At 33.2% G+C, this 12,827-nt stretch overlaps 1 protein-coding gene across 4 annotated transcripts in view; it reads left to right on the top strand.

The window, feature by feature from the left end:
• Positions 1-12,827, top strand: part of nav1a (neuron navigator 1a) — a 161,669-nt gene that overhangs the window by 55,849 nt on the left and 92,993 nt on the right. For all 4 annotated transcript variants that reach the window (XM_051095863.1, XM_051095862.1, XM_051095860.1 and 1 more), the window contains exons 5-6: positions 1,679-1,781; positions 9,907-10,278. In XM_051095863.1, the coding sequence (XP_050951820.1) occupies positions 1,679-1,781; positions 9,907-10,278 (475 nt within the window). The remainder of the gene's footprint in view (positions 1-1,678; positions 1,782-9,906; positions 10,279-12,827) is intronic.

The following is a 12,827-nucleotide window of genomic DNA, read 5'->3' as shown; positions in this document are numbered from 1 at the left end:
TGAAACTGTCAAAACACATCATCACAGAAGCGCTAACTATTTTGGTCAGTAATAAATTCCCTCCGAAACCATTCTAGCAAAAACTTTTTAATAATTTAATCAGTCAATCAGTCAATCAATCAATTAATTTACAGTTTTGGCTGAATATTTTAAGTTGCCAAACTTTTGCAGTCTGAATGCACCATGTTGGATTTAACGAAGTTAGCAAATTTTGTGAATTTTTCAAAAAATCTTTTCAATTATTTTTACAAACTTTGTTGAAATTGCAGTGTTATTATTTGAGCATGCTATCACTTGCACGTCTGTCGGTATTATCAGTGACGAAATAATGAATGTGCTGTGCAGAATAATCCTCAAAATTGACCAGACTTTATGCCTGTAGCTAAATGTCTGGTTACACAGACCTATATATCTACATTACATTTAGGCATTGAGTTGAATGTATATATATTGCATGCATATGCATTGGCAGTTCATTTTACCAGAGAGAACCAGAGAGGGTGAAGTTTTGGGAAAACGACTTAGTGCTTGGTTCTGAAAGAACAACAAGGTGCTGCTAGTAGGGAGGTACAAAGGAGAATTGTTTGTGTGTGTGTGTATTCATACTATTTCTATAGTAGATATAGTATGGGAATTATCATTATGTGTGTAGTGTAAACCCAGAACAGATTGTACTGAAGATTTTATCCCACAGTGCAATGTGCTTAATTAAATTACCAGTGTGACAAATGAACTGTGTAAATGATGCAGTATTAACTAATGAGTCTCTTTTTTTACATTATCTGATTGGTTAAAAGCTAAAGCATTTTTAAAAAGTTATGAGCAGACTTGCAAAGTTAAACAGTGAAGTCATATGACAAAAAATGAAGTGTGCTAATGTATAAAATGTGTATCAAATTTTCATTCTGTTTCACATACTTGTAGCATACATTGTAGGCAGTATCTGATAAGTAATACACTAGTATTCTATTCCATATGAGTCTGTGTATGAAGCCAAACTGATGAACTGATAAACGGAGGGGAACCTCTTTATAAACTGCGCTATGTGGTTTTATGATCTGACACTAGTAGAGTTTTTTCTTTTTAGGGTGGGAGGCTGATTAGACGAAATACAGCACTTTTACTGTCAGCACTTTTAAAACAGTCCTCAACATGTCAGAGTTAAGACGTATAATGCGTTTCCCCACAGTTTTACAGCTTGAATGTCAAATAAATCTGTATAAGCACATTTGCTTAAATAAAGAAAGCAATTAAACTGAAAGGAGACCTTTTATAAATACTAAAGTCCTGTTTAAGTGAGCTTGCTAGTACAGTAGCTCAAAGAGCTTTTGGCATCTTGGCAGGCTAGAAATGTAATGTTTAATTCATTCTAGTACTCCCTGAAAAGCTGCCCACTTGCTGAATCGTCATATTCCACTGCTTCATTGCTCTACGCTCTTACAGCGCGAGAGAAAGGCGTTTGTGTGTTGTTCCTGAAAACTGAAATACAGTATGTGTGTGAATGTAGACATGGACCATGGCTCAATAACATGTGTCTATATCATTAATGTTTTTGTTGGCTCTTTTCCACAAAGTGTTAAATCTTAATGCACATGGGTGTGTTTGTGTATGGCAACATCGCTGCTAAATGCCTGCATTAACCGACCGCTCATCCTCTCCTCTCTGCTCTTTCCTGCAGATCCCGAATCCCAGAGGAAACGCACCGTTCAGAATGTCCTCGACCTCCGGCAGAACCTGGAAGATACCATGTCCAGCTTACGGGGGTCGCAGCTCAGCCACAGGTACAGGAGGTCATTAGTCCAGCTCTCATTTAAAAGGCCTTGGAGTCAGCCATGTATTGAGATTAAAATGTGGATTTATTATTCCGTAACATACGTTTTTATTTGTTTATTTGTGTGTGTGTGTTTAATTGTTTGCTTTTGTGCTTTTGTTGTTGTTTTTGCTTTGCTTTTTGTGTGGTTTTGTGCTTTTGTTTTATGCTTTTTGTTGTTTTGCTTTTTAGTTGTTTGTATGTGTGTGTTTTTGTGTTGTTTTTTGTTTTGTTAGCTTTTTTTAACTTTTTGTTTGGTTTTGTGCTTTTGTTTTGTGATATATTTGTTTTGTTTTTCTTTATGTTTGGATTTGTTGTTGTTTTTGCTTTACGTTTTGTTTGGTTTTGTGTTGTTGATTTTGCCTTGCTTTTTAGTTGTTTGTGTGTGTTTTTTTGTTGTTGTTTGTTTTTGTGATTTTATTTGGTTTTGTGCTTTTGTTTTGTGATATGTTTGTTTTGCTTTATGTTTGGATTTGTTGTTGTTTTTGCTTTACTTTTTGTTTAGTTTTGTGGTGTTGTTGATTTTGCTTTGCTTTTTGTTTGGTTGTGTGCTTTTGTTTTATGCTTTTTATTTATTTATTATTATTAATTTTTTTTTGCTTTTTAGTTGTTTGTATGTGTGTTTTTGTGATGTTTTTTGTTTTGTTTGTTTTCTTTTTGTTTGGTTTTGTGCTTTTGTTTTGTGATGTTTTAGTTTGTTTTGTTTCGCTTTGTGTTTGGTTTTGTTATTGCTTTTGCTTTACTTTTTGTTTGGTTTTGTGGTTTTGTTTTACGCTTTTGTTTGCTTTTTAGTTGTTTGTATGTGTGTTTTTGTATTGTTTTTTGTTTTGTTTGTTTTTTGCTTTTCGTTTCGTTTTGTGCTTTTGTTTTGTGATATTTTAGTTTGTTTTGTTTCGCTTTATGTTTGGTTTTGTTGTTGCTTTTGCTTTACTTTTTGTTTGGTTTGGTGGTTTTGAATGTCTTGTATGTTGTTTTTGGTAGTTTTGCTTTTTTATTTTGTTTTTGTATGTGTGTGTTTTTGTTTTGTTTTTTGTTTTTGTTTTTTGTTTGTTTTTGTTTTTTTGCATTTTTGGTTGGTTTATTGCTAGAAAATTTAAAACTAAAATAATGTCTGGTAACAATATTATTACATTTAGGGTTGCCAAAATTTTAAACCTCATATTAGAAATTAGGAATGTACAATCTAACAGTATTGGTGATTAGAAATTTGTAACTTTATCATATTAGCCATTATTGGATATATTGTCTCATTTAGGCTGTTTAATAGTGTTCAATTCTCATTATTCATTTATTTATTTATTTATTTATTTATTTATTTTTAACGTTACGTTTTCTATAATTTAATGTTAATGTGAGGTTAATGAAATGAAGAAAACAATTACCAAAGCTTAAAATGATTACCTGTTTCTCATACAGTTATAATGTGATTTAAATGATTGATTTTTTTTTGCTTTTAAACTATTTAGAATAAATGTAATTAAAATAGTATAATAACATATTTTTAATAGTATTAAAATAGTATAACAATTATTATTGTAATAATTTATTATTAGCTCATAGGTACTGGCCAGAATATTAATTTAACGCATTCCAAAAAACAAAACAAAACAAAACAATAAAAACATTTAAAATGTCCTTCCTTAATGTCATATACAAATGTCATTCAGAGGAATATTACATGTGTCCAAATGAATGCAGTCCAAACATCACCAAAGGCAGTCAGCAGTCATGGACGAGAGCAGCAGATGTTTCTCTGTCCTTCTCACATCAGCACCTCCCCCTGTTGTTTCCTGCTGTCCAAGGTTTACAAACACACATACAAACCCTACAGAAAAAGGATGGATTAGCCTCTCATCAGAAAGCCACAACTGCAAACCCCTGCTAGACCTCACACAGCATGTTGTAGTGTATTAGAAACCAGAGCTACTGGCAATGTTTTGCTAGAGTGTTGTTTAAAGAAGCAGTAAGCGCTCCTTCAACCAGAGGAAGTTGCTTGAGGAAGCTGTTAATGGTCCATTATAAACCAACAGGCCTTGAGAGAGTCCATCCTTGTTGTGTAGGATGTTGTGTAACAGCTGTCAGAGCTGTGGCGTAGTAGTGAACACTGGTGCTCTGCGCATGTGAGTTCAAATCCAGACAGACTTAAACAGATGAACTACAGGAGATCCATCAGCGTAGTGTATCGTATCTCTCTATCTCTCACTTATCCTGAGTGTGTCTGAGTGATTTCAGTACTGCCTCCTAGTATAAAATGACTCTGCCTCAGCAGCTTTAAAGTCAGTCTATTAAAACCTTAACGTAATTGGCCTGATTTAATGCATCTTCTGCACATAAACACTAATGCCCCTGTCGAGAGCAAGTCTGTAATGTGCTGAGCTCAAACTCTGTAGACATACTGTATGTCTTTTGTGTGGCCTTATGGTGCTTTATGATGCATAACAATGGTTGCTTTCTTGATTTGTCTTATGTTTTTTTCTTCTGATTGAAGTGTTCTCAGAAGATCCCATTGAAGGATAAAAGAAGCGATAATTACTGTCATTTAGCCGTCATTATTATTATTCAGCACAAAAGTCAGGCAAACAGAAGCGCCTGCCATTTTATCGAAGGATAATTCACATTCACATTCACGTCAATGCTTTGAAAGCCATTGTCTTCTTTTCTGAGGACATTTTTCTCAGGCCTTTGCTCTTTGCCGGAAATTTTAAAATAAAACGGCGATAATAGCAAATGTGCAGTGCATTGTAGGTATTCAAGTGCTTCAAGTTCAACACAAGTGAGATGCTGTAATATGCTTTCTGAAAAAGTGCATATTTCTGCTTTCAAAAGAATGAGTTGAAGTTATTTTTCTGTGTTAACTGACAGCATGCTACGGATAGAACCTGTTTTTTGTGCTTTTTTTAGCTTTTGAGGTGTTTGTATGTGTGTGTTTTTGTATTGTTTTTTTGTTGTTGTTTGTTTTGTTTTGTTTTGGGTTTTTTTTGCATTTTGTTTGGGTTTGTGCTTTTGTTTTGTGATCTTTTTTGTTTGTTTTGCTTTGTGTTTTATTTTGTTGTTTTTGCTTTGCTTTTTATTTGGTTTTGTGTTTTTGAATGTCTTGTATGTTGTTTTTGGTTGTTTTGCTTTTTTCTTTTGTTTTTGTATGTGTTTTTGTGTTGTTGTTTTTTTTTTTTTTTTTGCTTTTTGTCTGATTTTTGTGGTTTTGGTGTTGTTTTTGCTTTGATTTTTGTTTTGTTTGTTTCATGCTTTTTTAGTTGTTTTAATTTTTTTAATTAGTTTTATTTTATTATATGTGTTTGTTTTTGTGATATTTAACTTATTGCTAGAAAATCAGGTTTTGAAACTGAATTTTAAGTCAAGTCAAGCCAAGTCAAGTCAAGCTTTATTGTCATTCTGCTACATGTGTGGACATATAGTGGAATGAGATGTCATGTCTCACAGGACCACAGTGCTACATACTAGTTAAGCATAATATAAACATGCAACAGTACACGAATAAGAAAAGCAATTACAGACTTATACAACGGTTAACCATCTGACTATACATATACTATAAATACTATAACTATAATAAATAGTTGACTACACTGAGACAACAAAAACTTTACATAAGTACTGTACATGACGTTTTACAGAAGAGACATTTGTACATGAAATTGTGCAAAATTGATATTTTGTGCATTAAATTGAGCAGAAGAGAGATTTTGAGGGAAGCAGCACAGTGCAAAATGATTCATAGTGCAATGCACAAATAAACATATAATCCTATTGAGTCTTTGTAGCAGCAAATGTTTATAGAAAGTGTCTAATGTACATAAGTGTGTTACTACAGGTGGTTTGTATAGCCCACTCACCTGTGTGTAACACACTCAGAATTGCACTCTGGAAAATTGTCAGCAGTTTTAATGAGTTGGGGGGAGGAGGCTGAGGTTTTTATAGTTTCAGAGGGGGACAGGGAGATTGGAATTAAGGACTCTCACAGCCTGGAGGAAAAAGCTGTTGAGAAATCTGACAGAACGAGCTTTGATACTCCGGTAAAAATATCCTGATTATTTTAAAACTAAAATAACTCAAATATTAAAAAATTGTTGATTATAGATTTTTAACTTTATCATATTAGCCATTATTGGATATATTGGCTCATGTAGGCTGTTTAATAGTGTTCAATTCTCATTCATTCACTCTTTATTTATTTATTTTATTTATTTATGTTACATTTTCTGCAATCTAATGCTAATTTGAGGTAATGAAATGAAGATGAAGGATAATTCACATTCACGTCAATTCTTTGAAAGCCATTGTTTTCTTTTCTGAAGACATTTTCCTCAGGCCTTTGCTTTTTGTAGAAAATTTCAACTTAAATCTGCGATAATCGCAAATGTGCAGTGCATTGTGGGTATTTCAGTGTTTCGAGTTCAAAACAAGTGAGATGCTGTAATATGCTCTCTGAAAAAATGCATATTTCTGTTTTCAAAAGAACGAGTTGAAATAATTTTCTGTTAATTGACAGCTTGCTACAGATGGAACATTTTTTATGTTTTTTTTTAGCTTTTGAGGTGTTTGTACATGTGTGTTTTTGTATTGTTTTTGTATTGTTTTGTGATCTTTTTTGTTTGTTTTGCTTTGTGTTTTGTTTTGTAGTTTTTGCTTTGCTTTTTGTTTGGTTTTGTGGTTTTGAATGTCTTGTTTCTGTGTTGCTTTTTGCTTTTTGTCTGATTTTTGTGGTTTCGGTGTTGTTTTTGCTTTGCTTTTTGTTTGGTTTTGTTTCATGCTTTTTAGTTGTCTGGATTTTTTTTTTTTTTTTAATTAGTTTTATTTTATTATATGTGTGTGTTTTTGTGTTATTTTATTTGTTTGTTTTTAGTTCATTTATTGCTAGAAAATCAGGTTTTAAAACTAAAATAATTTCTCAGATTGGTAACGATATTATTAAATTTAAGGTTGCCACAATTTTGAACCTCATATTAGAAATTAGAGATGTACAATATAATTGTACAGAATTGTTGATTAGACATTTGTAACGTTATCACATTAGCCATTATTGGATATATTGAGTCATTTAGGCTGTTTAATAGTGTTTAACTCTCATTCATTCATTCATTCACTCTATTTACTTTCATTTCATTTACATACATTTCATTTATTGATGTTACATTTTCTGCAATTTAATGCTAATTTGAGGTTAATGAAATGAAGATGAAGGATAATTCACATTCACGTCAATGCTTTGAAAGCCATTGTCTTCTTTTCTGAGGACATTTTCCACAGGTCTTTGCTCTTTGTAGAAAATTTCAACATAAATCTGCGATAATCGCAAATATGCAGTGCATTGTGGGTATTCAAGTGCTTCGAGTTCAAAACAAGTGAGATGCTGTAATATGCTCTCTGAAAAAGTGCATATTTTTGTTTTCAGAAGAATGAGTTGAAATAATTTTCTGTGTTAACTGACAGCATGCTACGGATAGAACCTGTTTTGAACCCGAAAGTTAAATTGGAACAAACTTTATCCAAAGGCTTTTTATACTTTGAAAGTTGAGCTTGAGGTCAGCGGGAAATAATCTCCATCCATCCGCTGGGCTTAACAGTATTAAAACCACACCTGGACACCTGGAAACCAAATAAGAGCATTAAAATCATTGCAGGGCAGGCACAACTCAGGAGGATATGAGTTTATCCAGATGAGGGCTTTAGTTAGGCCTGGGATGGGTGGGTGTTGAAATCAGCAGAAGGTCAGCCAGTTCCTCCAGCTGCCCAAGCCGTGACCTACTATTTTAAAATCAGAGAAAGACACCCGAGGGGTCAGTGTGTGCGTGACCGACTTCCTGTAGAAAGCTTGAGCGGCGTGTACAGCAGACGTGAAGGAAATTAAACATCCTCAGACATGTTTTACCTTCAGATCCCCACGGATGATGTATCACTTACCAGAGACTAGACATACATACACAAGATGTGTAGGACTGAGATGAGTTTCGTGATGCGTTGATGAAATGGGTGTGCATGATAAGCTGACAGTTATATCCAGGATAACGAATGAGTTTGCCTGCGCTCTCGGAAACATCTCTGTGAAGTTAAAAAGGTTTTCTCATATTAATTCCAGACTGAAAACATGATTAGGCAGAGTCCAAAATTAAGTTTTTGCCACACCTGCCATCGGTGGGTGAATTGAGAACATGAGTCACATCAGATACTTTTAGTAGTTTTTGTATGTCACTTGCATCATCAGGGAGTTTTTTATAGTTCAGATTTGTGCTAGTGAGAAACAGTGTTTCCAACATTTCAACATTACATGAACACAGGATTAGGAATGCTGGTCAAGATATGTGATGCGATCTGGGAAAACACGTCGGATGTCGCGCTGGGAGAGATTTCAGGAAATTCGAAAAATAGGTCGAATGTCATTTTGTGGTCAAAATTAGGTTTTCATTAAATTATTATTTTATAACATCTTGTCTATCATCTCTGAAAATATCTTGGCGAAATTCACTTGTTTAGTGCAGAGAAATAGCCATGTATTGCAGCAATATCGTATTTAATATCGTGAGATGGCGAAGCGCAGCAACGCCGTCTAAAGTACTGCAGCTGCTCACTTAATCTTACTCGTCTCAATCTTGGTGATGTCAGTGCCCTAAATGATGTTATAACGGACTATTTCACATCCGGAGATAAAGGATCGGATGATGAAGTTACTAAAGAGGAGTCGTCCGATGACAGTCTGTTTTATGCACAGTGCGCGAACAGTTGCACTGCGCTTTTACTACAAGGTAGACTGCATTATTCGTGCTATCTAAACATAAAATGCGTGATCAAAAGTTCGGAGACTATGCACATGATAAACAGTCATTAGTCAGTTTGTGTAATAATGCAGTATAGAGCTCCTAACTTGACAGACAGCTCTCTTTAAACCGGTAAAGTAAAAGTGAAATCCGTCTCACTTTAAAGCCGTTTTTCTCAAAATTCCATTCCTGAAAATCATCGCTATCAGCCAATTTAAGATTATAAGCCATAACTTTGGTAACGTTCAAGGTATGAACAAAATAAAAACAGTTTTGGAAAGGGCTTGAACACAGCTTTCATATGGTGTCAAAACCTAAAAAAGGTCAAATTTCACCATGTGTTGAGTTTTCCTAGATCGCATCACATATGTTCACAGGTGAAATCCACTCATTTAAAAAGAAATCTGTTGTATATCCAAATTGCATGAAAAGTAATTTTAAAAAATCCATGATACAGGCACTTTAAAAAAATTTTTTATTACTTTAGCTATTTGCCGAGGCAACATTTCTCATTTTGATTTGGTTTAATAAACTGAAACTGAAAAAAAAAAAAATATATATATATATATATATATATATATGTGTGTGTGTGTGTGTGTGTGTGTGTATGTATATATACTGTATACATATACATATATATATATATATATTAGGGGTGTAACCTCGGTTCAGGGGTCACGGTTTGATACAATTTTGGTACAACAGGAAAAAAGCAACAAATCTACTATGCTAGATTTCTTTTAGCCAGTAGTACCAATTAATTTTTTTTTCCACCTAGATGTGAAAATACTAAATATTATATAAAATTATAATGTTACATAATGTTACATAGCATATATATGGTGAGTTTCAGTTCGTTTTGTGACAGCAAGGAAACTCAAATGGCAGAAAGCGACATCTTATTTGTTTTCTTTATTTATTTTACAGTGATGCATTATTAACAAGACAGTAAATAACAGTGTTTTCAGCTGATTTTGCTGGTATAAGGAAACTGCTTAAGTAATCGTGCCGACGCGCGCACACACAAACATCAGTTCCAGCATTGCTGACTTGAAACAGCAATTTGTACTTTACCAAAATAAAATACAATGAACCAAACATCAGCGCGCCCGCTTCATTGTGTCACTGCTGTAACGTGACTGAAGTACAAAGTCTGTTAATTTACATAATAAATAATTGTTTAGCAAGTGGATGCATCGCAAATACGGATATATTATGAAATATCTGGATTTGTGCCATGACGGTTCGGTACGAATACATGTAAGCACATTTAAAAATCACTGCATGCTTTATATTTACCCACCATTTCTTTTTCTTCTCTTTCAGCTGTATTGAGAGCAGCATGTGTTACGACAGTGATGAGACTAACGCCCGCAGCATCTCTAGCTTGTCCAACCGTTCCTCCCCTCTCTCCTGGCGCCAAGGGCAGTCCAGCCCTCGGCTGCAGGCTGGAGACGCCCCCTCCTCCGGGGTCACCGCTCACTCGCTGCCCATCCGAGCGTCAACGCAGATCAGCCACCTGCAGCGCATCCAGCTCATCGAGGGCCTGGACGCCGCAGACGATGACCTTGCCGACCTCAAGTCTGGTTACCTCAGCGACAGCAACCTGACGGGCAAGAGCCAACCAGAAGATGATGATGACGATGATGATGACGTTGATGTAGAAGTAGATGTCGATGATGATGATCTAGCCAATGGGTGAGTGTTTGTTACTTTTTTACTTTGTTTGCTGTCATATTTTAATGTACATAAATTACTAAAAATATTGTTTTTTTTTTCTTAATGTACATAACCCATTAAAAATATTGCTATATTATTTATACACTACCATTTAAACGTTTGGGGTCATTACGTTTCTTTTTTTTTTTAATTAAGTTAAAGTTTAACTTAAGTTTAATTTTTTAATTAAATAAAAAATAAAATAAATTAAATGAATTAAAAATTAATACTTTCATTCATAATTCATAATACTTTTATTATATATATATATATATATATATTTTTTTTTTAATATGATTTATCAGCGTTTTTATCATTAATAATAATAAGAAATGTTTCTTGAGCACCAAATCAGCATATCAGAATGATTTCTTTCAACATTAAAAAATAAATAAATACTACAAACTTTTGAAGGTAGTGTATATTTGATAGAAGTATTGTATTTAAAACTCATATTGATAGTGTCTAATAAAACCTGTACAATTCAAAAGATGATAGATGTTTTACACATGGAGGTCTTTATTAGCAATGATCAAGTGCTTTTAATCTCCTACGAGATGAATTGTGAACGATTTCGTTGGCTGATTCATTGTCAGCCTGCGACCCCCCAAAGAGCAATCATGTCACAATCAGCTGAGGGTCTCATTTTGGAGCCATATGTGCCATCTTCAGGTCCCCATCAGAGCTGTCTGTGTCCCCCGAGGGGCCCCTCGCAGAGCCGGCTCTCATTTTCAGTGTCACGACACCTGATGTTGCTGAACGCAGCCTTCCTTCTGCTAGCTGCAGCTGTGCACTGAGGACAGCTCATTGTTGCAGATGTAGTGTTAAATGCATGTGCATGTGTGTGTGTTTATGTGTGAACACAAAACTGGGAAGTTACAGGGGAAATGAGATGTGTTTGTTTAAGCTGTCAGCGGAGCTTTGATGTTGGCCTCTCTTAACCTGCGCTGTTGGTTTAGTCTGATGGGGAATCGCTGTCAGCAGCCACTGAGTCACTGCGAAGTGAGAAAATTCACAATCCAGCAGGTCACATATGAAAGCACTTTATTTTGCGTATAACACCACTACAGGTCGAATAAGTGTCCTACTTCAGGAGATCACAGTTACAAGCTAACATAACACAAAATGAATATGTTTTGCTTGGATGATGACAGTAACAAGCCTTCATGTGTTTTCCAGCAGAAATGCAGCATGATGCAGTACAACAGCCAAGCAAAACACACTAAAAACTAGTGTAGAAACAATTTTCACACAGAAATTGCTAGTAAATTTCACAATTTTTTTTTTTGTAAAATGTACTTCAATCTGATTTACAACTTCTAAAAATTATTTTTACAGTGCATATTTGATAATTACTATTTTTGGTAATTATTAAGGGGCAAAAATGGGCACCAAGGTAAAAATATTGATTTTCTGATAATCTTCATTTGAACGATCCCAATATTGTTTCTTAAAATCTCAAGTATGATATTTATATGCTTATTTTCAGTAGCAGCATGAAAGTGTATTTGTTCGGCGCCTTCCATTCTGCAAATTTCAGTTTAGTCTGTATTGGATGTCATACATGTTTGCTGATATCATATAAAATATATAAAAATAGTTAATAGATCATATTTTATTGTAAATGAAATACTTATTTTTAAAGTACCAAACTACCAAGTAGTTATTTTATTTTATTTTATTTCGCAAAAGTTTAAATTAATCAATAATTACAGTAAAGACATTCATAATAAATGAGCATATTTGATAATTACTAAGGATTTTTGGATATTTTCCAGCACAGTGCCAAAGAAATGGACATTAAGCAGTTCATCTGGGTAGAAATATTGATATATAAAGTACCAAACTACCAAGTATTTTTTTATTTTAATAATTTAATTTTATTTAATTTTATTTTGTTTCTTTGTTTGTTTGTTTTTTATCAGATCCGTGAATATGACATTTTTATTCCTTTTTTCAGTAGGAGCACGAAAATGTATTTCAACAGCGTTTCAGTTTAGTCTGTATTGAATGTAATAATAAATATATAAAAATGGTTAATATATCATATTTGATTGTAAATTAAATATTGAACATTTTTATTTAATTTATAAAGTACCAAACTGTTAAATAAATATAACATTTATTTTATTTTATTTTATTTTATTTTATTTTATTTTATTTTATTTTATTTTATTTTATTTTATTTTTCAGCAAGAAAACATTAAATTAATCAAAAGTGGCAATAAAGACATTTATAATGTTTCAGAATATTTCTATTTCAAATAAATGTTTTTTTTCTTTATTTTCAGGCTGTCAATATGATATTTTTATTACTTTTTTCAGTAGCAGCATGAAAATATATTTGAACGGCACCTTCAGTTTAGTCTGTATTGAATGTCATACAGTTGCTGATTTCATATATAAATATATAAAAATGATTAATATGTCATATTTCATTGTAAATTAAATATTGAAAATTTTATACTTAATTTATAAAGTACCAAACTACAAATTAAATATAACATTATTTTATTTTATTTTATTTT

Source organism: Labeo rohita, chromosome 23, assembly GCF_022985175.1.
Source record: "Labeo rohita strain BAU-BD-2019 chromosome 23, IGBB_LRoh.1.0, whole genome shotgun sequence".
NCBI lineage: Eukaryota > Metazoa > Chordata > Actinopteri > Cypriniformes > Cyprinidae > Labeo > Labeo rohita.
Note: the sequence above shows the minus strand (reverse complement) of the source record. Positions and strands in the feature narration are given on the sequence as shown.